At 61.9% G+C, this 22,097-nt stretch overlaps 1 protein-coding gene across 12 annotated transcripts in view; it reads left to right on the forward strand.

Annotated features, from left to right (window-relative positions):
- LSP1 (lymphocyte specific protein 1) overlaps nt 1-22,097 on the forward strand; it is a 41,278-nt gene that overhangs the window by 4,512 nt on the left and 14,669 nt on the right. The window contains exons 1-2 of one of the 12 annotated variants that reach the window (XM_063608036.1): nt 10,956-11,529; nt 12,211-12,274. The exons of 2 other annotated variants lie outside the window; for them this stretch is intronic. In XM_063608036.1, the coding sequence (XP_063464106.1) occupies nt 12,249-12,274 (26 nt within the window). In that variant the 5' untranslated portion in view covers nt 10,956-11,529; nt 12,211-12,248. Of the gene's footprint in view, nt 1-7,032; nt 9,457-10,955; nt 11,530-12,192; nt 12,275-12,984; nt 13,306-13,379; nt 13,596-13,677; nt 13,698-13,822; nt 13,966-21,003; nt 21,200-22,097 lie in introns of those variants that run through there. 9 more of the 12 variants (XM_063608035.1, XM_063608032.1, XM_063608034.1 and 6 more) reach the window with 9 other exon arrangements.

The following is a 22,097-nucleotide window of genomic DNA, read 5'->3' on the forward strand; positions in this document are numbered from 1 at the left end:
AGCCTGGTGAGGGGTGGGGGCGTGAGCTCTGCCTTGCAGTCCCAGCCCCTGAGATCCCACTGCTGGGGCGGCGGGAGGGGGACGGGCTGCAAGGCCCCAGGACTGGCCTTGCTTCGGCTGCTATAGGCCCTCGGAGTGCTTTCTGGATGAGTAAGCCGCACCCCTCTGAAGCCTCAGTTTCCCCGTCTGCACACTCAGAATGTAGCCACTCAGACCAAGCGTTCACTCCATGCCAGTCTTTGCCAAGCTATTTATTTATTTATTTGAGACAGAGTCTCGCTCTGTTGCCCAGATTGGAGTGCAGTGACACAATCTCGGCTCACTGGAACCTCCGCCTTCCAGGTTCAAGAGATTCTCCCACCTCAGCCTCCTGAGTAGCTTGGATTACAGGCACCTGCCACTGCCCCCGGCTAATTTTTGTATTTTTAGTAGAGAAGAGGGTTTCACCATGTTGGCCAGGCTGGTCTTGAACTCCTGACCTCAGGTGATCCACCCACCCCAGCCTCCCAAAGTCCTGGGATTACAAGCATGAACCACCGCGCCCTGCCTTTGCCAGGAGCTGTGAGGCAGGTCCCTGGAGCCTCCCATTTCACAGACGGAAACCGAGGCTCACAGGGGCCAAGTGCATTGTCCAAGGGCTGCTCCCTGCCTGGGGAGGGGCCTGAGTCCTTGCCCCTGTGGGGTTCGGGTGCTGAGGGCCCACAAGACCTGCGGGCACCAGCAGGGAGCTGGGCTGGGCTGCCCTTCCCGGGGGCTCTCTGACCCCACACCACACACCAGCCACTCTGGACTCAAAGGTTCCCAAGAGCACCAGAGCACTGCTCATGGCCCAAGCTCAGCAAGCACTTAAAGGGACCGTCCCGAAAAGCAGAACTGGGACCGGGCGCTGCAGGACCAGCAAGGTCCTCCACTTCCCTCCAGCCCAGCCCCGCCCAAATCCCAGCCCTCAGCATCTTTTTGGGGGCCACTAAAGACCTTCTGGGAGATGGCAGCCCAGGACCATAAGGCAATCGAAGAGGGCTTTCCACGTGCGCTGAGGCAGACAGAACCAGGCCCTGGCTGTGGACGAGCCTGTATTGATACTTAGAAGAGAGGGAAGCGAGCGGGCTGGAGAGGCTCGGCCAGGGGGCAGCCCAGCAGGGCCCCTTCCCCAGGGTTAGACTCTCTACAGCCGGCCCAGCCCCCATCCCCTCCCCAACATCTAGGGACCTGGAAAGAGGTTGGAGGGGCTGCATGGGGGTGGGGTTGATAGGAGATTAGGGGATTGAGAAAGCCAGGCCTCCTAGCCGTGTCCCACCCAGCACGGCCCCGTCAGTGCCAGACAAGGGAGGAGGGAGATGCTGAGCAGGGGTGGCAGGAGGAAAGCCCCTGGCCCTTTCTTCGGGCCAGGCAAGTCCTATCCTAACTCCATCTGCTAACTGCCTCCAAGCTGCTTGTGGGTTGTCGGGGAAGGGAGTTTGTGGCAGGGAGGGCCTCTGAGTCCCCTGTATCCCCCGGCAGGAGGAGGCAGGCACATGGGCCCCTGACCTCAGAGCTTGGAGCAGGGCCGCTCTGGTGGGGCATTTGTAGGTCACAGCATGAAGGGTTCCAGCATACCTCCTGGGTTCCCAGTTTCCCTGGGAGCAGGGGTGAAGACACAGGGGCCTCTACACACACCACACGCTCAGGGAGAGTGGCTGAGGTGTCCAGGATACCCTGTCCACTGGTGCAGGGGGTGGCTTCTAAGCCCAGTACCCTTCTTCCCAGAGTCCCCAGTCTCCAGCTGCTCATAGGCTGCAGATGAGGATTCAAGGTTATGCAGGGGTCACTCTCCTGCTCCATCCCTGGCAGGTGGGACCTCACCTACTGCTTCTTTCTGCTCCAGAGAAGAGCATGTCCCCCTCATCTCAAAAGTGCCTGTGCTCCTCCTTCCTGAGTGGAACCTACACTTTTGACAGTTTGGTTTCTGAGGCAAGGCTGCCTCCTCCTCCTGTCCCAGGTACCTCCCCTCAGAAAAGCAATGGGACTTGGGATAGAAGGATCTAGCCAATTCATTCCAGATGAATCTAGAAATAATCCTTTAGCCTTTCTCTTAGACCCAGTCCCAACCAAAATCTGAGCTTCATCACCACCACCCAGCACCCACCATTCACCACCCAGCCTCCAGCCCCCAGCCCCCAGCCCCCAGCACCCATGACCCACCACCCTGGCCCCTACCCATGGCTCTGGCCCATTCTCCTGCTGTCAGCAGTGCCTGCTTGAACAGAGGGCCACACTGAACAGATGCATGCTCCAAGCATTTGGAGGCTGCCTCCTCTTTAAATCACAGACATTTATCCACCAGGGATCACTCGGGAGCCAATGAGGCCACCACCCTGACCTCCCCTGTCCCCATGGGCTCTCTCAGTGCTCAAAGCACCTTTCACTGGGATGCTGCTCTGTGAACATACATTCGCAGGTATGTGTCGGGGATGATGAGAATGTGTCAATACGAAGACAGATCCCTGCCCCTGTAGCCCCTGCTTAGGCTCTATTGAGGTGCTCAGCCTCCTGGGCCATGGTGGTCTGCTTTATTCTTGGGCCATGAGCTTATGAACCATGTCTTAGTTGCATAAGAAAGGAAAAATAAAGATTAGAAAAGAATCAATTATGGAGAACAGTATGAATGAATGGAAAGATGAATGAAGAATGATAGGAAGTAGGAACAAATGGATGGATGGATGGATAATTGAATGATGGATGGATGGATAATTGAATGATGGATGGATGGATGGATGGATGGGTGGATGGATGGAGGGATGAGTGGATGGATAGGTGCATGGATAGATGGACAGGTGGGTGAATGGATGGGCAGATGGATGGGGTGGACGGATGAATGGGTTGGATGGACTCATGTATAAATAGAGTATAACTCATGCATAAATAGAAAGAATTATTTAGTAATTGATGAATGGATGAACAAATGAGCAGATGAACAAAAAATAGATGGATGGACAGAAGAACATCTGTATGTATATATGGATGTTTGGATGAAAGAACGAATGGATGGGTGGATAGATAAATGCAGATGTGATATTTAGAATATTTAACAAAGCATGTGGTACAAATATGAATCTACTGGAATGGGTGCTGATTATATATATTCCTATATTGAACTGTGTTGTACCTGTGCATATTGGCTGATCATCAGCCCAACAGCTAAATGAGCAAATGTACCAAAACAAAAGATGAGTGGATTTATGGATGAATGGATGATGGATGAATGGGTGTATACATGGGTAAATGAATGTATTGATGGGAGGACACATGAGATGGAATTATGTATGGGTGGATGAGTGGATGGCTGGAATATGGACATATAAATGATTGGAAAGATTAATAGAAGGATGTCAGGAGAGGTAGACATATGGATGGATATGGATAATAGATGAATAGATGGATATGTGGGTGGATATAACAAGAGATGACTAGAAAGATAAATAGATAGATAATGAATCAATAGACAATTGAATCCGTGCTGAGTAAACTATTAGAAAGATGGATGTGCGAGTAGATGCTACTAAATCAGGAATTTTGCACTCTCTTCCTGGAACACTTCCTCCCATTTCTCTCATCTCTTTTCAAATAAGAAAAGAATTACTTCTTTCCATGAGGCTCTCATATATAAAGACCCAAGGAAAGAATTACTTATTTCCATGAGGCTATCATATGTAAAATATCAATCCCCTCCAGAACTCCATATGCCTTTACCCTGATTTATATTTTCTGTCATATTTTCCATCATCTGACCTTTATTTATTTATGTGTTTGTTCCCACACTAGAAACATGATCATCATAAGAGCAGGGACTTTGTTAATGCTGAATCCCCAGCACCTTCAAAGTGTCTGAATTCAGTACAGATTTATTGAATAAATATATGGAAGGATGGAGAGACAGATGGATAGATAGATGGATGAATGGATGGATGGATGGATGGATGGGTGGATGGATGGATGGGTGGATGGATAGATGCATGGATGAATGGATGGATAGATGGATAATGGATAGATAAATAGATGAATGGTTGGATGGATGGATGAATGGATGGGTAAATGGATGGATGGATAGGTGAATAGATGGATAAGTGAATGGATGGATGGATGGATAGATGGGTGGATGGGTGGATGGGTGGGTGGATGGATGGATGGATGGATTGGTGGATGAGTGTATGAGTGGATGGATGGATGGATGGATGGATTGGTGGATGAGTGGATGAGTGGATGGATGGGTGGACGGATAGATGGATGGATGAATAGATGGATGGGTGAATGGATGGATGGATGGATGGATGGATTGATGAGTGGATGGATGGATGGGTGGATGGATAGATGGATGGATGAATAGATGGATGGGTGAATGGATGGATGGATGGATGGATGGATGGATGGATTGATGAGTGGATGGATGGATGGGTGGATGGATAGATGGATGGATGAATAGATGGATGGGTGGATGGATGGATGAGTGGATGGATGGATGGATGAATGGATGGATGAGTGGATGGATGGATGGATGGACGGATGCATGGATGAGTGGATAAATGGATGGATGAATAGATGGGTGGGTGGATGGGTAAAATGGATGGATGAACTAATGGATGAATGGAGAGATGGACAGAGAGATGGATGGATGAGTAGATGGATGGATGAGTGGGTGAATGGATGAGCGCACACATAACAGTGGAGTTGACATCAAATACTCTCCCATATTGTCCCTCACAGGACATGCTCTAGTTGTAAAACCATGAATCTTGGCTGCTACATGTAAATATCTGTTCTTGTCACTTCCCATCCATCAGCATTTCTGACAGATGATCATTCTCTAGTGACAGGGAAGTCCTGCCATTCCAAGGTAGCTCTTTTCCCTGTGGGAATATTCTTCCTTCTTTTGAACTAAAATATGCCTTGGCCACATTTCATTCCTGGCTGTCTGTGGCTGGGACTCCTCCAGAAGTCAAAACAGGAGGCAAGGAGGAAATAGGCAGGTTGAGGTGCAAATGAAGCACAAGCTCACTGCCCCCCACCCCAGGTAATCTCACCTCACCTGGGTGATCTGTCCTCCCTGAGTGATCTCAGTTTCTCTGTGTGATCTCACCTACCCCTGGTAATCTCACCTCCCCTGAGTGATTTAGCTTTCCCTAGGTGACCTCACCTCCCCTGGGTGACCTCACCTCCCCTGGGTGACCTTACCTCCCCTAGGTAATCTCGCCTCCCCTGGGTGATCTCACCTCCCCTGGGTGATCTCACCTTCCCCAGGTAATCTTGCCTCCTCTGGGTGACCTCCCCTCCCCTGGGTGATCTCACCTCCCCTAGGTAATCTCGCCTCCCCTGGGTGACCTCCCCTCCCCTGGGTGATCTCACTAAACATTTGTCCAACCTGAGGTCCAGCCCTGGCTACCATCCCTCCTGCTTACTCCAGAACCCTGTGGTCTCTGCAGCTTTGTGGATGCTGGGGATGTGGGGCCAGCACCGTGGTCTCTAGTGGACATTCCCTGCTTCCTCCTGGGTTGTGCCGGGGGAGGGGAGATGCTGTGGGCTCCTCTCTCCAGGACTGGCCCCGGGACCCAGTCTGGTGTGTACGTAGGGAGTGGGGACGGACTTCCTGACTCCCGCAGTCTCCATGGGGTAGCCCACCACCTGAGTCACCACAGCCCGGGCTATGGTCCCATGTGGAATTTTCCGACTGTCGCCGCCACCCCCAGCGTGCTGCCCTCCGCGGTGATTCACCCGCTCACCCGTCTGCTCACAGCCTCACCCTTGCTTCCCTCAGTGTTACCAAGGTGCTGCGCAACCCCAACTCCCTGGCCTGGCCAGGGGAGGCAAGAGGTGGCTGTTCTCCGTGAATGTAGGGACAGAGGGTGGCACGAGCAGATGAGTGCCCGTGCACAGATGGTGGCCCAGGACTAATTGGGTGGCCGGCGGCCAGCAGATCTGGCTCTGGTTCTGGCTGTGCCAGGCCCTCACTCTGTGACCTTGGATGCCAGTGCTGCTGGCTGGACCTTGGTTTCTCCATCCTGGACATGGGTACAGTGGTGGTTCTGAGTGCCAGCGAGCTGGGCAAACCGCCGGATGTGAGACTGCCGTCGCGGAGCTGACCCTCGGTGAGCCCTGAACATGCGTCCCATCCCACCCCTCGTCCGTCCGGCCACTAGCCCTGAGTGTTCTCCAGTGAGTCACAGCAGCCAAGCCCAACCAGAGGAACAGAGGGCTGGGCTGCTCCTCCCTGGGCCAGGGCCAGAGGACGCGGGCAAGGGGGGCCTGGCTGGCGAGGGCACCAGGCCGACTTTGTGCCCACTGGCCACCTCTTGGGACCATGCTGTGCCAATACCAAACCGAAGATGCTGCGTTGGTGGCGTCTCTGCCTCTTGGGTCATCTCTGCAGTCTGGCTGGGGGGTTGGGGCCACCAGGAAAGGCAGCAGCCTCCCCATTTGGGGAACAGAGAGGGTTCTTGGGGTGCCAAGCCTTCTCTGGAGGTGACAACGAGAGCAGAGGCCGGGAATGAACAAAGGGAAAGTGGAGAACCAGGAGCGGGGGAGAGGGGAGGAGGGGAGAGGAAGGGAGGGGAGGGGAAGGGAGGGAGGAGGGAAGGAGGGAGGGAGACAGAGATAGGGACAGAGACACCAGAGGGAAAGGAGAGAGGAGAGAGGGGCTGAGTGCGAGACGGGGAAGGAGGGGACGGGACAAAGAGGAACCAGCGAAGGGTCCAGGCCTGCGGTGATGGTGAGGGAGGTGGCAGGTTGACGAGGGGCTGGACAAGAACGGCCGACGAAGGAGAAGAACAGAGGAGGGCCCGGGCAGGGCCTGGCAGAGGGCATGAGGCACTCCGAGGTGGGAGGCGGCGATGGGCAGAATAGGCCCCTGTGCCTGGGGCAGGGGCACCACAGAGAGCTAGGGGAGACCGAGAGGCGGGCAGCAGCTACCAAGGTGGCCTGAGGGCAGAGGCGGAGGGAGGAAGGGAAAGAGGAAGGGAGGGAGGGAGGGAAGGAGGCAGCCACGCTGCCCATCAGCGCGCCACAGAGGTCTGGCTGAGCCCCACGCTGCTGGGCTGGGGAGAGTTTTCGCTCGGACATTTTTACTCTTCTCGGAAGGCGGAGGAGGTGGAGGTGGAAGAGATGGAGGCGGGAGGAGAAGGGGGCTGGGGGAAACAAAAGAGAAGCAGCTGCTGAGAGTCCTGAAGTAGGAGAGGGGAAAGGGAGACCCACAGTCAGGGAGACCCGCAGGGATGGGGACACAGGGACCAGGCTGCCTGCAGGGAGCCGGCCTGCAGACCCTCGTGCCAGGAGCCGAAGGGAGGGACCAGGCTGCCCACAGACCCCTGTGCCAGGTGCCAGAGGGAGGGACCAGGCTGCCCAAGGGAGCCGCCCACAGACTCCTGTGCCAGGGGCCAGAGGGGCCAAGACAGAGAGGCAGAGGGTCACAAGGACAAGGAGAACACCAGACAGAGAGGAGGGACGGGGAGGGGTGACAGCCAGTGAGAGACCGAGGGCCAGGGCAGAGCACCAAGGAAGTGCAGGAGTGAGAGGGGCCAGGAGAGGCAGGAAAGCCAAGGAGAGCTGGGCATAGGGGGGCAGGGGTGCGGGAGGAGGGCAGCAGAGAGGAGGGCCAGCAGGACAGGAGCCTTTGAGATGCTGCTCTATCCCCGGGGCTGGGGTCAGGCCAGGTCGCCGCCTGAGCAGAGGCTGCAGCCTGGGCAGTCCCGGGCTTCTGAGGAGGAACTCTAGCAGACAGGGCCTGGATACCTCTTGAGGTAGGTCCCTCCTGCCCTGGCTGGGCATGGAGGGCAGGGCAGGGTGCCCATGATGGGCTGCCACATGCACCGGGCCACTGGGCCTCCCCCCAGCTTCGGTAGGCTCTGCTGCCCCAAGCGTGGGCAGGGAGAGGGTGCCAGGCTGGTTGCGTGTACATGTGTGAGTGCGGAGGCTGCTTGAGGCCTCTCTTCCTCCTGGCTCCTGGCAGCTGCCCATGCATTCTCCTCCCCCATCCCACCTGCACGGCCGGCTGCACTGTCACCTGCTCACACCGTCCCACCTTCTCCGCCGGCTGCACTGTCGCCCGCTCACACCGTCCCACCTGCACCGCCGGCTGCACTGTCGCCTGTTCACACTGTCCCACCTGCACTGCCGGCTGCACTGTCACCTGCTCACACCGTCCCACCTGCACCACCGACTGCACTGTCGCCCGCTCACGCCGTCCCACCTGCACCGCCGGCTGCACTGTCACCTGCTCACACCTCTCCCCAAGCCCCAGGGATTCTGCTTGACTCTGAGCCCCCAAGATGAAGGGCCCATCCTCTGGGTGGCTTCTGGGGCCTCCCGTGGGGTCCTTCGGATCCTGGGCACCCTTCCGTCACCCTCACTTCACAGATCATGAAACTGAACTTTGGGCTGAGCTTACCGGCCCTGGCTGCAGCCACCAACCCTGAGTGGGAGGCTCCTCAGGGCCAGGGAGGGTGCCCGGGCCTTGTCCACCTGCAGGTGTTGGGCCAGTGTGGTGCCCTCTCCCAGCCTGTTTCCTCCTCTGTAAAGTAGTGGTGTGGCCCTTCGTGGGGTCAGGTGGGAGAGCAGAGTTTGGAGGGCCCAAGGCTCCTCAAGACCCAGCCTGGGCAGTCTCAGAGATATCCCTCTGCACCGTCAGCCACTCTGAGCCGCCTGTAGTGCCCTTTCTCCTCCTCAACCCTTCCAGGCTTTTAAGCCAAACTGAAACACCACCTCCTGCTTGAAGGCTGCCTTGCTTCTTCCTAACCTGGAGGGCTGTCCTGCTCTGACTTCCTTTGATGGCATGGAGCATGCTGGCCGGACCTCGAGCTACTGGAAGGCAGGGCTGGCATCGGTCGGCTTGCCACTGCCCACCCAGGCCAGGCACTCAGTGCTGAGACTCTGAGAGGCCAGAGAGCCAGGGATGCCCATGGGGGTGAGCTAAGCGGGGTCTGAGGAGTTGAGGGCAGCCCGGCTCACCCCTCCTCCCCAGCTCCCACTTGTTGGGTCCGTGCAGATGCAGAGAGATGGCTCCGATCTGGTCCCCACCTGGCAGGGTCTCCGGCTGTCACCTGAGTTCAGGACCAGCACCAGGATCTGCAGTGGGCCCCTGGCTGGGCACACCTCATCCCAGCCTCCCCCTACCCCTGGCCCCCATGAGTCTCCTCCTCCTGGGCTTCCAGGCTCTGCTGGTCAGACCTCCCTCCCTGCCCAACGGGAATGTGTTTTCCCAGGGGACGCTGCTGTCCACCAGGAGCTCTGTGGCCTGGGATTTGAGGAGTGCCTGGGGTCAATCCCCCAGGCTCACCAGTGCTACTTAACAAATGGGCCCAAGAGAAGGAAGTGCAGCCCCCGGAGGAGGGGCAGAGCCCCTGCCTGGCTGTGCGGTGGCTCACCCCCTTGTCACCAGGGGCTCGGCCATGAGCATCCGTCCAGCGGGCCCAACACCAACTGCAGCCCCAGGTGAGCAAGCCGCACTCAGGAGGCACTGAAGCCGTGTGGGCCCAGGCTCGGGGCCAGTCCCTGTGGACCTGGGGAGGAGACACTGAAGCCGCGTGGGCCCAGGCTCAGGGGCAGTCCCTGTGGACCTGGGGAGGAGGCACTGAAGCCGCGTGGGCCCAGGCTCAGGGGCAGTCCTTGTGGACCTGGGGAGGAGACAGTGGGGAGGGGACCTCACTTGCGGTGGTCAGCCAGTGGGTTGGTGGCATAAGGACCCGTCCCTTTGAACTCCCTTGGAACTTGCCCTGATGGGGGCTGGGCAGAGGGCAGCAAGAGTCCTTGTCCAGCTAACGGGAGCCACCAAGGTGAGCTACATGAAGCAAGGCTGACGCGTGTGCACTAATACACACCCCCTCCAGGACACAGACCCAGAGGCCGCTGCACCCCACCCACCCACCACACCCACACACACACATGCACACACACACGACCACCCGGGACAGTACTGCGCTCACCACCACTGCCATGATCTCTTCTCTGCAGCCTCCAACAGCTTGGACTTCCCCAGTCCCAGCCCTCCAGGCCAGGCAGACTGCCCCCTACCCACTCCCTGTTGGATAAAGGAGTGAGCCAGGCTCAGAGAAGCTGTGGGTGAAGAGACTTCAAGGCCACTCAGCAGGGCATGATGAGCCCGGGTCCCCGGGTCCCTCCTCCACCCGCATCACCCCACCCCTTTCCCGGGGACCCCTTGGGTGTCCTGCCATGTCAGGTGCAGGGCTGGGAGAGGCATTGCAGGCAAAGTGCTGTGTCCTCAGTGATGAACCCTGAAGGGCCATGCTAGGTGCCCGCAGCTGCCAGGGAATAAATTCAATGCAGTTTACATCCATTAAAATGGTGCTCTGGGCCAGTGGGAAAACGTGTCCCCCCTGCCCCGTTGTCCCCCACCCCTGCCCCAGCGATTCTCCTTGTCTACACCCAGTGCGAGCCCAGGGGCTCTGCATGTAGTCCCATAACACCATTTTCTCCAGGTCTGGCTGTACCCAGCCCCTGCCAGAATGCGGCTTCTGGCTGGCAGGGTCAGGCCCTGGGCTGACCTACCCCCAATGCCTCCCTGCCAAGTCTGCCCTTCCAGGCACCTGGGAGTCTGCCCTGTGCCTCCTGCCTGCCCCTGGGCAACTCGGGGCTCTCCCAGGGCCAGCTTGGGCAAGGCAAGTGTTAGGGATGGTCAGGGGACCTCAAGAGGACTTCAGCCCACTCAACTCCAGACGTCACCCGGACTCAGCCACCAGCCTGGCCCTGCTACCTGTGGGGTCCTGGCTTTGGGAGAGGGCACCAGGCCGGCTGAGAGTGCCTTGTAGCCTGGCCCGGAGTGAAGAGGGGGGCTGGGGATTAGCCTGGCAGACGTCCTTATCAAGCATTGAGGTCCCCGGAGCCCCGTGCCCACCCTTAGCCACAGCTCTTTGGGCGGTGTGAGCCCCTCCATTCCCTCCATCTCGGGCACACATCTGCCCACACATATACAGATGTGGCGGCCACACCGTGCTTGGCTCTCCGCAGGGCTCTAAGGCCCCTCAGGCAGGGACCCACCCTGAGCAGCCTGGTCCAGGGACCTCTGGGGCTCCTGATGTGGCCAGTGGGGCAGGAATGGGCTGGCAGCCTGCTGGGCTGGCCCTGAGGGGGCTGGGGGAAGCCAGGCCTCCAACCACAGTGTCCAAAAGGGTGTGGCTGCCTTGGGCCCATCCAGGCCCGAGATCCTGAGGGTGGGGTAGCCCCCGCCCTGGCAGGGCTGGAAGTCGGTCTTCGGACAGAGCCCGTCCTGCCCAGAAGCCCAGGCGAGCCAGCAGCAGGGGTGCAGGGACCGAGTGGCCCAGCCCCCTGGGCAGGGTGTCAGGGCCAGAGCCCAGAGGACGGCGGTTCAGGCTTCAGTCCCAGCCGGCGAACCAGAGCTGGGCAGAGCGGCCAGCAAGCGGCAGCCAGGGTGCCCTGGGCACTCGACCCCCAGATGCCCCTGCTGGAACCGTAAAGGGGAGGCACCCTGAGGCCAGAGGGAGCATGGCCCCGGGGACTGAGCATCCGGCTCAGAGCGGCTCGGCAGAGGTTGGTGGACTGGGGTTAACCACAGAGGTCTCTGGAGGGCAGACAGGAGCCACTGCAAGTGGGAGCTTGTGGGAGAGAAGCCCTTGGGTGACCCCTGGATGGGGCGGGGACCATTAGGGAGAAGGGTGAGGGGCTCTGGCCCCTGCCCCAGGCTCCAAGTGGGCTGAGACCCGGGAGGCATGAGGGTCGGCTGCTACCCATGACGGGTTGGGGAGGTATTGGTGCGAGCTGAGGTGGTGCTTGCGGAGGTGAGATTGAGGGCCGGGCCTGGCCAGGGATGCTGGGAGGGGGGCAACCCTGTGCCTGGGGCTGTGAGGGTCTCTTGACGAGAACAAACCCTACCTGGGGAGAAGTGACAGAGAAAAGAAAGAAAGAAAGCGAAGGCACGAGAAAGAAATGAGAGAAAGGGAGGGAAAAATGCTGAGAGGGAGGGAGAGCAGGGGCTGCCTTGAAGGAGGAGGGAGGGGGAGCAGAAGCGGGTGCAGGGTGGTGGCAGGATGGGAAGGGCAGAGGGAGGGGCTGAGGCGCGAATGGAAGCTGTATGAGGGTCCCGGGCACTGCCCCTTGCCGCCGACCCCAGGTGTGGGAGGAGGGGTCTCTCCCACATGGGCCACACCTAGCAGGTGCCCGGGGCAGAAGGCTCAGAGCCGCTGTCTCACACAGCTTCTTGGTGCTCCAAAGACGGGCGGTAGGAGGAAGATCAAAGAAGCGAGAAATGGATGCTGGAGGAACACAGTGAGGCCAGGTGAGGGCTGGCGAGCTTGCCAAGGAGAGGACGGGCGAGGAAAATGGGGCGCCCCACAGAGGAGGGGGCGTCGGGGAGGGCTGGTTTTCCCCAAGACTGAGAAATGAATTTCTGCACCCGGACTGGGACCCCCTGGGTCAGGACCCTCCACTCACATTCAGGAGCAGCACCTCTTCTGGCCTCTGTCCCTGCCTGGTCTTCCCCACACCCGGTTCTTGGGGGTTGAGGGGTTGGAGCCCCAGCCACGTCATCAGCTCCCTGGGACCCCTGTGTGAGACGTGAGAGGTGCACCTCCGAGCCTCCGTTTGTGCATCTGTAACGGGGATGATAGGACTGCGCCCCTGGCAACCATCGTGAGGACGGAGGTGCTGGCTGCACTGGTGCTCACTGTGCCTCTTTAAACGGGGATGTCTGGACCTCCGGTGCAGAGGGCCAAGGCCGGTCCACTTGACCTCAGCCACGAGGACGTCCCAAGGCCGTGTGAGTCTCCCACGGCCCACTGAAGCTGGTCCTTCGTACCCCATTTTGCAAACAGGAAAGCTGAGGCTCAGGGAGGCACCAAAGCTTACTCCCATCCTGGGGCTTGGCAGGGGGTGCCCGCAGCAGCCGGGGACATACACCGGGGAGTCTCCTGGGAAAGTAGGGCTGGCCCGGGGCAGACTCTTTTCTGCTCTGCCATGTCTTCCCTGCACCCCCAGGGATGATGAGTCTGGGAGGGGCTAGTCAGCCATGAAAGCTTCGGGGAGGGGCCGGTGGCCAGGCCGGGCACCCCAGAGCTCCACAGGCAGACATGGTGTGGGGGTTGTCAGGAAGAGGGCCTGGCGGCTGGGTGCTACGGTAGGAAGATCCCGGTGCTGTGGGAGTGGAACAGGTGGTTGAATGCCAGGCTGGCTTGGTCCTTCTCTCTGGGTGCCGGCTGTGGCTCCCGCCCAGGTGGGCACCACGTCTGAATAATGTATGAAGCCTCTGGTTGCGTGGAGGATAGGAGCGCTTCGGGCAGCATCTGTGGGCAGAGCCTTCAGGGATGTGAGGTACATCTGGGCATGGCTAGCTGGGAAGGAAAGAGGATGGCAGAGCCTCGAGCCGTTGCCAGGGACTGGTCGCGTGTCCCAGAACGTGCCAAAAGCCTGCCTCGTGAGCGCGGCAAGAGCTCTGCCAGGGCAGTCCCAGCTGGCCCAGGAGCCGCAGCGCTCCCGAGGGCCGTCAAGCAAAGGCGGGAGGCGCAGCCGGGCTGTCGGTGGACCTGTAGGTATCAGGGCTCCTTGGTCCCCTCCTGCGGGAAGCAGGCACCGAGTGGGGCTGCATGTAGACGCATGCGAGGGTGAGAGCTGCGGCGGAGGACGCTGATCGCGGAGTGCAGGCGAGGGCCCCAGAAAGGTCCCGCAGGTCGCCTCGCTCGTGGCACGGGCTCGGCAGCGTTGTGGTTAGTGACATGGAGGAAGACAGAAAGCCATATGCACAGCACACAGCACGCAGAACAGGAGGAGGGGGGAAGAAAGAGCAGGCACGGGGCAGGCAGAGCCGCAGCCACGCCGCTGGGATGCAGCAGGCAGGGCCACCCACGAGCAGGGCGGGGCCCTAACCTCCGACCCAGGCTGGTCACCGCAGATGGGGGCAGAGATGTGAAACAGCTGCAGAGCGGGACAAGGGTGCTGCCGGCACAGGGCTGACCACGGAGCACATCAAAAGAGGTAGGGCACCCAGCGCAAGGGAGGTGATGGGCTGGTCAGCAGGACATCAAGCCGGTTCTGGACCCTGCTCTGAGGACGGTCCCTGACCCAGCCTCTGAGGATCAATGGGAAGCCAGGGGTAGAGGGGTTGGGGGAAACCAGGCTCCATTTTCCAGTCTCAGCAGGGGGCCAAGGCTTGCGGCTCTGCGGAGGCCACACCATGAGGTTTCCAGGGTCATAGATGCCCTTTGGTAAGCGCTGTCTGCCGCTGCATGGGCACCCCTCCTGTTGGGTGTCTGGGTAGACTTCGGGGTCTGTACGGCTGGCGTGGGCACCTTTGGGAGGGGGGTGTGTGTGGCGGGCAGGCCTGGGCTGTAGTCACCCCAGCCCGTGCTGGTAGAGTTGGGGTCTGTCTGGCTGGTGTTGGCACCTTTGGGACGGGGTGTGTGTGGCGGGCAGGACTGGGCTGTAGTCACCCCGGTGCACGCTGGTAGAGTTGGGGTCTGTCCGGCTGGCGTGGGCACCGTTGGGACGGGGTGTGTGTGGCGGGCAGGCCTGGGCTGTAGTCACCTCGGCCCGTGCTGGTAGAGTTGAGGCCTGTCCGGCTGGCGTGGGCACCTTTGGGACGGGGTGTGTGTGGCGGGCAGGCCTGGGCTATAGTCACCCTGGCCGGCGCTGGTAGAGTTGGGGTCTGTCCGGCTGGCGTGGGCACCTTTGGGACGGGGTGTGTGTGGCGGGCAGTCCTGGGCTGTAGTCACCCCGGCCCGTGCTGGTAGAGTTGAGGCCTGTCCGGCTGGCGTGGGCACCTTTGGGACGGGGTCTGTGTGGCAGGCAGGCCTGAGCTGTAGTCACCCCAGCCCGTGCTGGTAGAGTTGGGGTCTGTCCGGCTGGCGTGGGCACCTTTGGGACGGGGTGTGTGTGGCAGGCAGGCCTGGGCTGTAGTCACCCTGGTGCACGCTGGTAGAGTTGGGGTCTGTCTGGCTGGCGTGGGCACTTTTGGGAGGGGGTGTGTGTGGCGGGCAGGCCTGGGCTGTAATCACCCTGGTGCATGCTGGTAGAATTGGGGTCTGTCTGGCTGGCGTGGGCACCATTGGGACGGGGTGTGTGTGGCGGGCAGGCCTGGGCTGCAGTCACCCCAGCCTGTGCTGGTAGAGTTGGGGTCTGTCTGGCTGGTGTGGGCACCTTTGGGACGGGGTGTGTGTGGCGGGCAGGCCTGGGCTGTAGTCACCCCGGTGCACGCTGGTAGAGTTGGGGTCTGTCCGGCAGGCGTGGGCACCTTTGGGACGGGGTGTGTGTGGCGGGCAGGCCTGGGCTGCAGTCACCCCAGCCTGTGCTGGTAGAGTTGAGGCCTGTCCGGCTGGCGTGGGCACCTTTGGGACGGGGTGTGTGTGGCGGGCAGGCCTGGGCTGCAGTCACCCCAGCCTGTGCTGGTAGAGTTGGGGTCTGTCCGGCTGGTGTGGGCACCTTTGGGACGGGGTGTGTGTGGCGGGCAGGCCTGGGCTGTAATCACCCTGGTGCACGCTGGTAGACTTGGGGTCTGTCCGGCTGGCGTGGGCACCGTTGGGACGGGGTGTGTGTGGCGGGCAGGCCTGGGCTGTAGTCACCCTGGTGCACGCTGGTAGACTTGGGGTCTGTCCGGCTGGCGTGGGCACCGTTGGGACGGGGTGTGTGTGGCGGGCAGGCCTGGGCTGTAGTCACCTCGGCCCGTGCTGGTAGAGTTGAGGCCTGTCCGGCTGGCGTGGGCACCTTTGGGACGGGGTGTGTGTGGCGGGCAGGCCTGGGCTATAGTCACCCTGGCCGGCGCTGGTAGAGTTGGGGTCTGTCCGGCTGGCGTGGGCACCTTTGGGACGGGGTGTGTGTGGCGGGCAGTCCTGGGCTGTAGTCACCCCGGCCCGTGCTGGTAGAGTTGAGGCCTGTCCGGCTGGCGTGGGCACCTTTGGGACGGGGTCTGTGTGGCAGGCAGGCCTGAGCTGTAGTCACCCCAGCCCGTGCTGGTAGAGTTGGGGTCTGTCCGGCTGGCGTGGGCACCTTTGGGACGGGGTGTGTGTGGCAGGCAGGCCTGGGCTGTAGTCACCCTGGTGCACGCTGGTAGAGTTGGGGTCTGTCTGGCTGGCGTGGGCACTTTTGGGAGGGGGTGTGTGTGGCGGGCAGGCCTGGGCTGTAATCACCCTGGTGCATGCTGGTAGAATTGGGGTCTGTCTGGCTGGCGTGGGCACCATTGGGACGGGGTGTGTGTGGCGGGCAGGCCTGGGCTGCAGTCACCCCAGCCTGTGCTGGTAGAGTTGGGGTCTGTCTGGCTGGTGTGGGCACCTTTGGGACGGGGTGTGTGTGGCGGGCAGGCCTGGGCTGTAGTCACCCCGGTGCACGCTGGTAGAGTTGGGGTCTGTCCGGCAGGCGTGGGCACCTTTGGGACGGGGTGTGTGTGGCGGGCAGGCCTGGGCTGCAGTCACCCCAGCCTGTGCTGGTAGAGTTGAGGCCTGTCCGGCTGGCGTGGGCACCTTTGGGACGGGGTGTGTGTGGCGGGCAGGCCTGGGCTGCAGTCACCCCAGCCTGTGCTGGTAGAGTTGGGGTCTGTCCGGCTGGTGTGGGCACCTTTGGGACGGGGTGTGTGTGGCGGGCAGGCCTGGGCTGTAATCACCCTGGTGCACGCTGGTAGACTTGGGGTCTGTCCGGCTGGCGTGGGCACCGTTGGGACGGGGTGTGTGTGGCGGGCAGGCCTGGGCTGTAGTCACCCTGGTGCACGCTGGTAGACTTGGGGTCTGTCCGGCTGGCGTGGGCACCGTTGGGATGGGGTGTGTGTGGTGGGCAGGCCTGGGCTGCAGTCACCCTGGTGCACGCTGGTAGAGTTGGGGTCTGTCTGGCTGGCCTGGGCACTTTTGGGAGGGGGTGTGCGTGGCGGGCAGGCCTGGGCTGTAATCACCCTGGTGCATGCTGGTAGAGTTGGGGTCTGTCCGGCTGGCGTGGGCACCTTTGGGACGGGGTCTGTGTGGCGGGCAGGCCTGGGCTGTAGTCACCCCGGCCCGTGCTGGTAGAGTTGAGGTCTGTCCGCTGGCGTGGGCACCTTTGGGATGGGGTGTGTGTGGTGGGCAGGCCTGGGCTGTAGTCACCCTGGTGCACGCTGGTAGAGTTGGGGTCTGTCTGGCTGGCGTGGGCACTTTTGGGAGGGGGTGTGTGTGGCGGGCAGGCCTGGGCTGCAGTCACCCTGGTGCACGCTGGTAGAGTTGGGGTCTGTCCGGCTGGCGTGGGCACCTTTGGGACAGGGTGTGCATGGTGGGCATGACTGGGCTGCCGTCACCCTGGCCCGCACTCAGACTAGTCCTGGCATCACCACTCTGGGGCGAAGTTGATGCAGGAGCTCAGGGCCCTCATGCAGCACTGGGTGGGTCATGAAGCTCAGGGGGCTTCAGCAATGGAGGAGGCGACCCTATCCCATCCCAAGTTGGACAGCAGTCCCAGCGGTGGGGGGTGGGGGTATAGGGGGAAGCAGGTTTGGATTGGGTGGGTAAGGAACCCAGAGGAACAGACCCCTCCCTGTGCACCTCTCCCCAGAGGTGGAGGCAGGGAGAGATGGAGGCAGGGAGAGGTGGAGGCAGGGAGAGATGGAGGCAGGGAGAGATGGAGGCAGGGAGAGGTGGAGGCAGGGGGCAGAGACAAGCCTCAGGTCATCAAGAGTTGAGGGCTGGCATCTGGGATACAGGGAGGATGGGGAGAGGGGAGGGCTGTGCGGGTGGGGGGCGGCTCTGTCTCCCCTTGGCTGTGCCTCCCTGGGGACCACTAGGCATACGCACGGCCACTGCACCCCTTCCTCCCTGCCAGGACCCTGCCCACTGCGGCGACCCCGAGGCTCAGAGCAGGCACAGGAGCCCCTCCTTTGAGAGACTTCCTGCCAGCTCCCCTCTGTGCTTCTTGATCCACATCATGGGTCAGCGCTGGTTTCTTGGCAACTGCTAAGATTTGTAAGGGCAGGGAAGAGATCTCACTCCTCCGTCTTTGGGTCCCTAGCACCTGACAAAATAAACTGCTGGCTAAGGAAAGATGGAGGGAGGGAGGGAAGGAGGGAGGGAGGGAGGAAGGAGGGGAGGAAAGGAGGGAAGGATAGAGGGAGCAGGGAAGAAGGAGCAGGGAGGAAGAAGGGAGGATGGAGAAGGGAGGAAGGGAAGGAGGGAAGGAGAAGGAGAAGAATGGAGGGAGGAGGGAGGAACTGGACCGAGGCTATGGCTATGGAAGAATCATGCCCTGGGCCATCCCAGGCAGGCTGAGAAGAAAAAGCCGGAGCCAAGTCTGGGCTAGTCTGGTGGTTGTGGGGCAGGAAGTAGCCATCAGGGTGGCAACCAGAAGAGCAGGGAGCCCAGCAGAGGAGGGAGGCCGGCAGAGGAGGGAGGCCGGCAGAGCAGGGAGGCCGGCAGAGGAGGGAGGCTGGCAGAGCAGAGAGGCCGGCAGAGCAGAGAGGCCGGCAGAGGAGGGAGCCCGGCAGAACAGGGAGGCCGGCAGAGGAGGGAGGCCGGCAGAGGAGGGAGGCCGGCAGAGCAGAGAGGCCGGCAGAGGAGGGAGGCCGGCAGAGGAGGGAGGCCGGCAGAGCAGGGAGGCCGGCAGAGGAGGGAGGCCGGCAGAGCAGAGAGGCCGGCAGAGGAGGGAGGCCGGCATAGGAGGGAGGCTGGCAGAGCAGGGAGCCCGGCAGAGGAGGGAGGCTGGGGACAGTGGGGGCAGGCCGGAGACAGTGGGGGCAGGCCGGGGACAGTGGGGACAGGCCGGGGACAGTGGGGGCAGTGTCGGGGACAGTGGGGGCAGGCCGGGGACAGTGGGGGCAGGCCGGAGACAGTGGGGGCAGGCCGGGGACAGTGGGGGCAGGCCGGGGACAGTGGGGGCAGTGTCGGGGACAGTGGGGGCAGGCCGGGGACAGTGGGGGCAGGCCGGGGACAGTGGGGGCAGGCCGGGGACAGTGGGGGCAGGCTGGGGACAGTGGGGGCAGTGTCGGGGTGAGGATCTGGTCTCCCGACACCCCTTCCCGGGGGCGAGACCTCAGGCCCAGTCTTCACTCCCCAGCTGTGAAATGGGTGAGAACGGAGGGTGGCTGAGGCTCAGGGCTGTTCAGGGCGGGGTGGGCTCTGGACCCAGCAGGCCCGGCACCCAGGCCAGGGCTCCAGGGGAGGCCAGGTGGGGCGAAGGCCAAGAAGGGGCCGGGGCTGGTCAGAAAGTGCTCCTGGTGACCAGAGCACTTTGCCTGAGCCAGCGTGGGAGGGAGGTGGGCTGGATGAGCCAGGGAGGCGCCGGGAGGGGCCTTGGCAGAGGCGACCCCCTCTGGCAGCCCCCAGGCCACTGAACCCTGGGTAGTGAGAACCGGCAGGGGAGGCTGCAGACGGAGGAGTGGAGGCTCCTTGGCTTTGGGGGCTCTGAGTAGAAGCACCTAGGGGATCCCTCAAGAGGTCCCCAAATGCTGCCCCATGGTGAGGAAACAAGGAGAGGCCCGGCACGGCCCCCCCTGGTTACAAAGGGCTGCCACTGTGAGAAGGCAACGCTGCCGGCTGGGGCTGGGCTTTCTACCTCACCAAGCCTCTTCCCACCCAAAGGGCCCAGAGAGGGGCAGCTGCCCCCCACAGTGGGCACAGCACCTCCTCCCTGTGTGATGGGGTGGGGCCCACAGTCTCCTTTCTCGAGGCCTCCCTGGGCTGACCCTGGGTCCCAGCTCGGCCATGGGGGCTTTGGCATGTAAAGCCCATGGGGGGCAGAGCCTCCGGCCCCTGCCAGCTTCTGGCTGTCTGTGTCGCCCCCAGCACTGGGCTGGTGCCGTGGAGGGAGGCTCCGCCCTCCCCCCCATCAACCCGCTGAGGAGTTCTGTCTTCCCAGGGTTGTGAGGGAAGCCAGCTCTGCAGGCCGATGTCCAAGTCCAGGCGCCGCCTCCTCCAGGGAGCCTTCCAGACCTGATCTGTGCGGCAGAGGCCCAGAAGGACCTGGGTGTGGGGATCCTAACAGGAGGCGGGGGACCCAGCGCGTGCAGAGAGGGTCCCAGTGCTTCCTCCTGAGTGAGGGTCACCCATCCGGCTCCAGCTGCACAGAGCCACTCCCTCTGAGCAATCCTGCCCTCTGCCTTCCTGCGTTAGCTCTTGCCTGCACCCGGTCCAGCAAATCCCTGCTCATCTTTCAGACCCAAGTTCAAGGCCTCCTCCTGCTCCGGGCGGCTCATCACTCGGCCTCCCCAGGCAGAGAGGCTAGGGTCCTGCTCACTGCGGCGTCTCCCTTGCCCACTGGCGTGGGACTACAAGGAAAGGGGTTGACCCCCACCCTCCCCCGCCATGCCCAGCAGGGTGCAGCCACAACTGGGAAGGTGCTAGAGGCCCCGGGGGGAGGCTGGGCCAGCACCAGGCGTTGGGGGGCAGGTTCCCGTCTCTACGCCTGAGCCCCAGGCGGACGGCGCATGCCCCTCCCGCTGCCCCACCTGTCACCCACCTGCTGGCCCCGGGCTGTCTCTGCTCCTGGCTCCCCTCCCAGCTGCGTCCCCAGCTGCCTCTCCAGGGAGGAGTGACAGCTGGCCTGTGCCACACCCTCGAGCCCCTCCCTGGACTGCCCCCTCCCTGGGGCAGGACCCCTGCGTGTGGCACAACCAAGGGGCCTGCTGATGGGGGCTCATGTGAGCAGTGCCCCAGCTGTGGGTGTGGGTGCTGCCAGCTGCCACCAACTTTGCCCTGGCTTCCCAGATAGGCCCCGACACACACTCCGAAGCTGTATCATGAACGCTGTGGTGGGCGGCTGGCGGGGAGCGGGGTTGCTGTCCCACTGCCCTCTGGAAGCCTCAGCCACGGAGGGCTCCTGTGGGCACCTTTTCCCAGCACACGGTGCTGTGTCTCTCCACTCTCGGGCTCTGCAGTGACTTAAGGGGTCAAGTCTAGGACCCCAGGGGAGGCTGGGCTCATGAGGGGACCAGAGACCTCAGTGCTGTGCAGGGAGCCCCGAACCACCCTGGTGGAAGGCCCAGCCCAGCTCCCCAGGCCTCCTGCCAGCTCCCTGTGGTGTCCAAGGGACCTGTGGTCAGGCCTTGAGGAGAAGCTCCCCTCCCCTTGACATCCTCCCTGCAGCCCTTGCTCTTCACCAGAGCCTCCTCACTCCCCAGGACCCCAGAGAGGACCGACCCTCTCCAGCCGACCTCTGGGCTCAGGACAGCCGGGTGGGGCAGCCACAGGAGCTGCCTGCAGGGGGCAGAGTCGGGACGGGGACCGAGCCGGACACCCATTCTGGAAGTGTCTGCAGGGGGAGGACGGAGGTGGGTAGCTGGGAGTGCTGGGCCGAGGATGGGCATTGTCAGGCCCTCAGCGGGGACTGGGAGGTAGAAGTGGGGGTGGGGGTTTGTGGAGGAAGGAGAAGAAGGGCCAGCGTCCCGAGTCCGGGGGTGCTTGGCAGTGGATGAGGCCGGCAGGAACAGACCTGAGCTTGGGGAGCTCCACTCCGAACGAGGCATCCGTCAGAGTTCTGTGCATACTGGTGTCCCTGGCTGGGGGCCAGGCCCCGAAGTGGAGCCTGGGACTGTGAGGGTGCGGGGGTGTGCTGGGGTGGGAGGTGGATGGAGCCCCCCCACCGCCTGGCCCCTTGGGCTGAACCTTGGGCTTCGGAGCCAGAACAGACACAGGAAATCGCCTAATTGCATTTGTGCAGGAACACCAAATCCCTCGCAGCTGCACGGGGCTGAGCCAGGGCCACGGGCGGGGTCGGCCATCCCAGAGTCCTGACAGCTCCATGGTGCATGCCAAGGGGCCTGGGCCGCTGGCCGGGGGGCGCCTTTCCCAGGCCAGAGGCCCCCACCCCACCCCAGGAGAGCTGCCCCCCTTTCAGTTCCCAGAACGGAGCCCAGCTGTGGAATAGTGAGGGGGTGAGGTCATGGGGAGGGGGCCCGCATGACTCATATCCTGGGGTAGGGGAAAGGGAGGAGACGGAGAAGGGGCCCAGAGGCCTCCACGTCCTCAGGCTGCTGGGTCAGAGGCCAGGGGCTGGCCGGGCTTCTCCCCAGCACTGGGTTTTAGGGGAGACACCAGGAGATGCTTACTCTGCACCCCCACTCTGTCCCCCAGGCCCCTAGCCAGGGAGAGCTCAGTCGGAGTGATCCTCCAGGGGCCCAGCTCTGCAGGGACGATGTTCCCAGAGTACACCCCTGGGCCTCGTGCCAG

The sequence above is a fragment of the Pan paniscus genome, chromosome 9, assembly GCF_029289425.2.
Source record: "Pan paniscus chromosome 9, NHGRI_mPanPan1-v2.0_pri, whole genome shotgun sequence".
Classification (NCBI taxonomy): domain Eukaryota; kingdom Metazoa; phylum Chordata; class Mammalia; order Primates; family Hominidae; genus Pan; species Pan paniscus.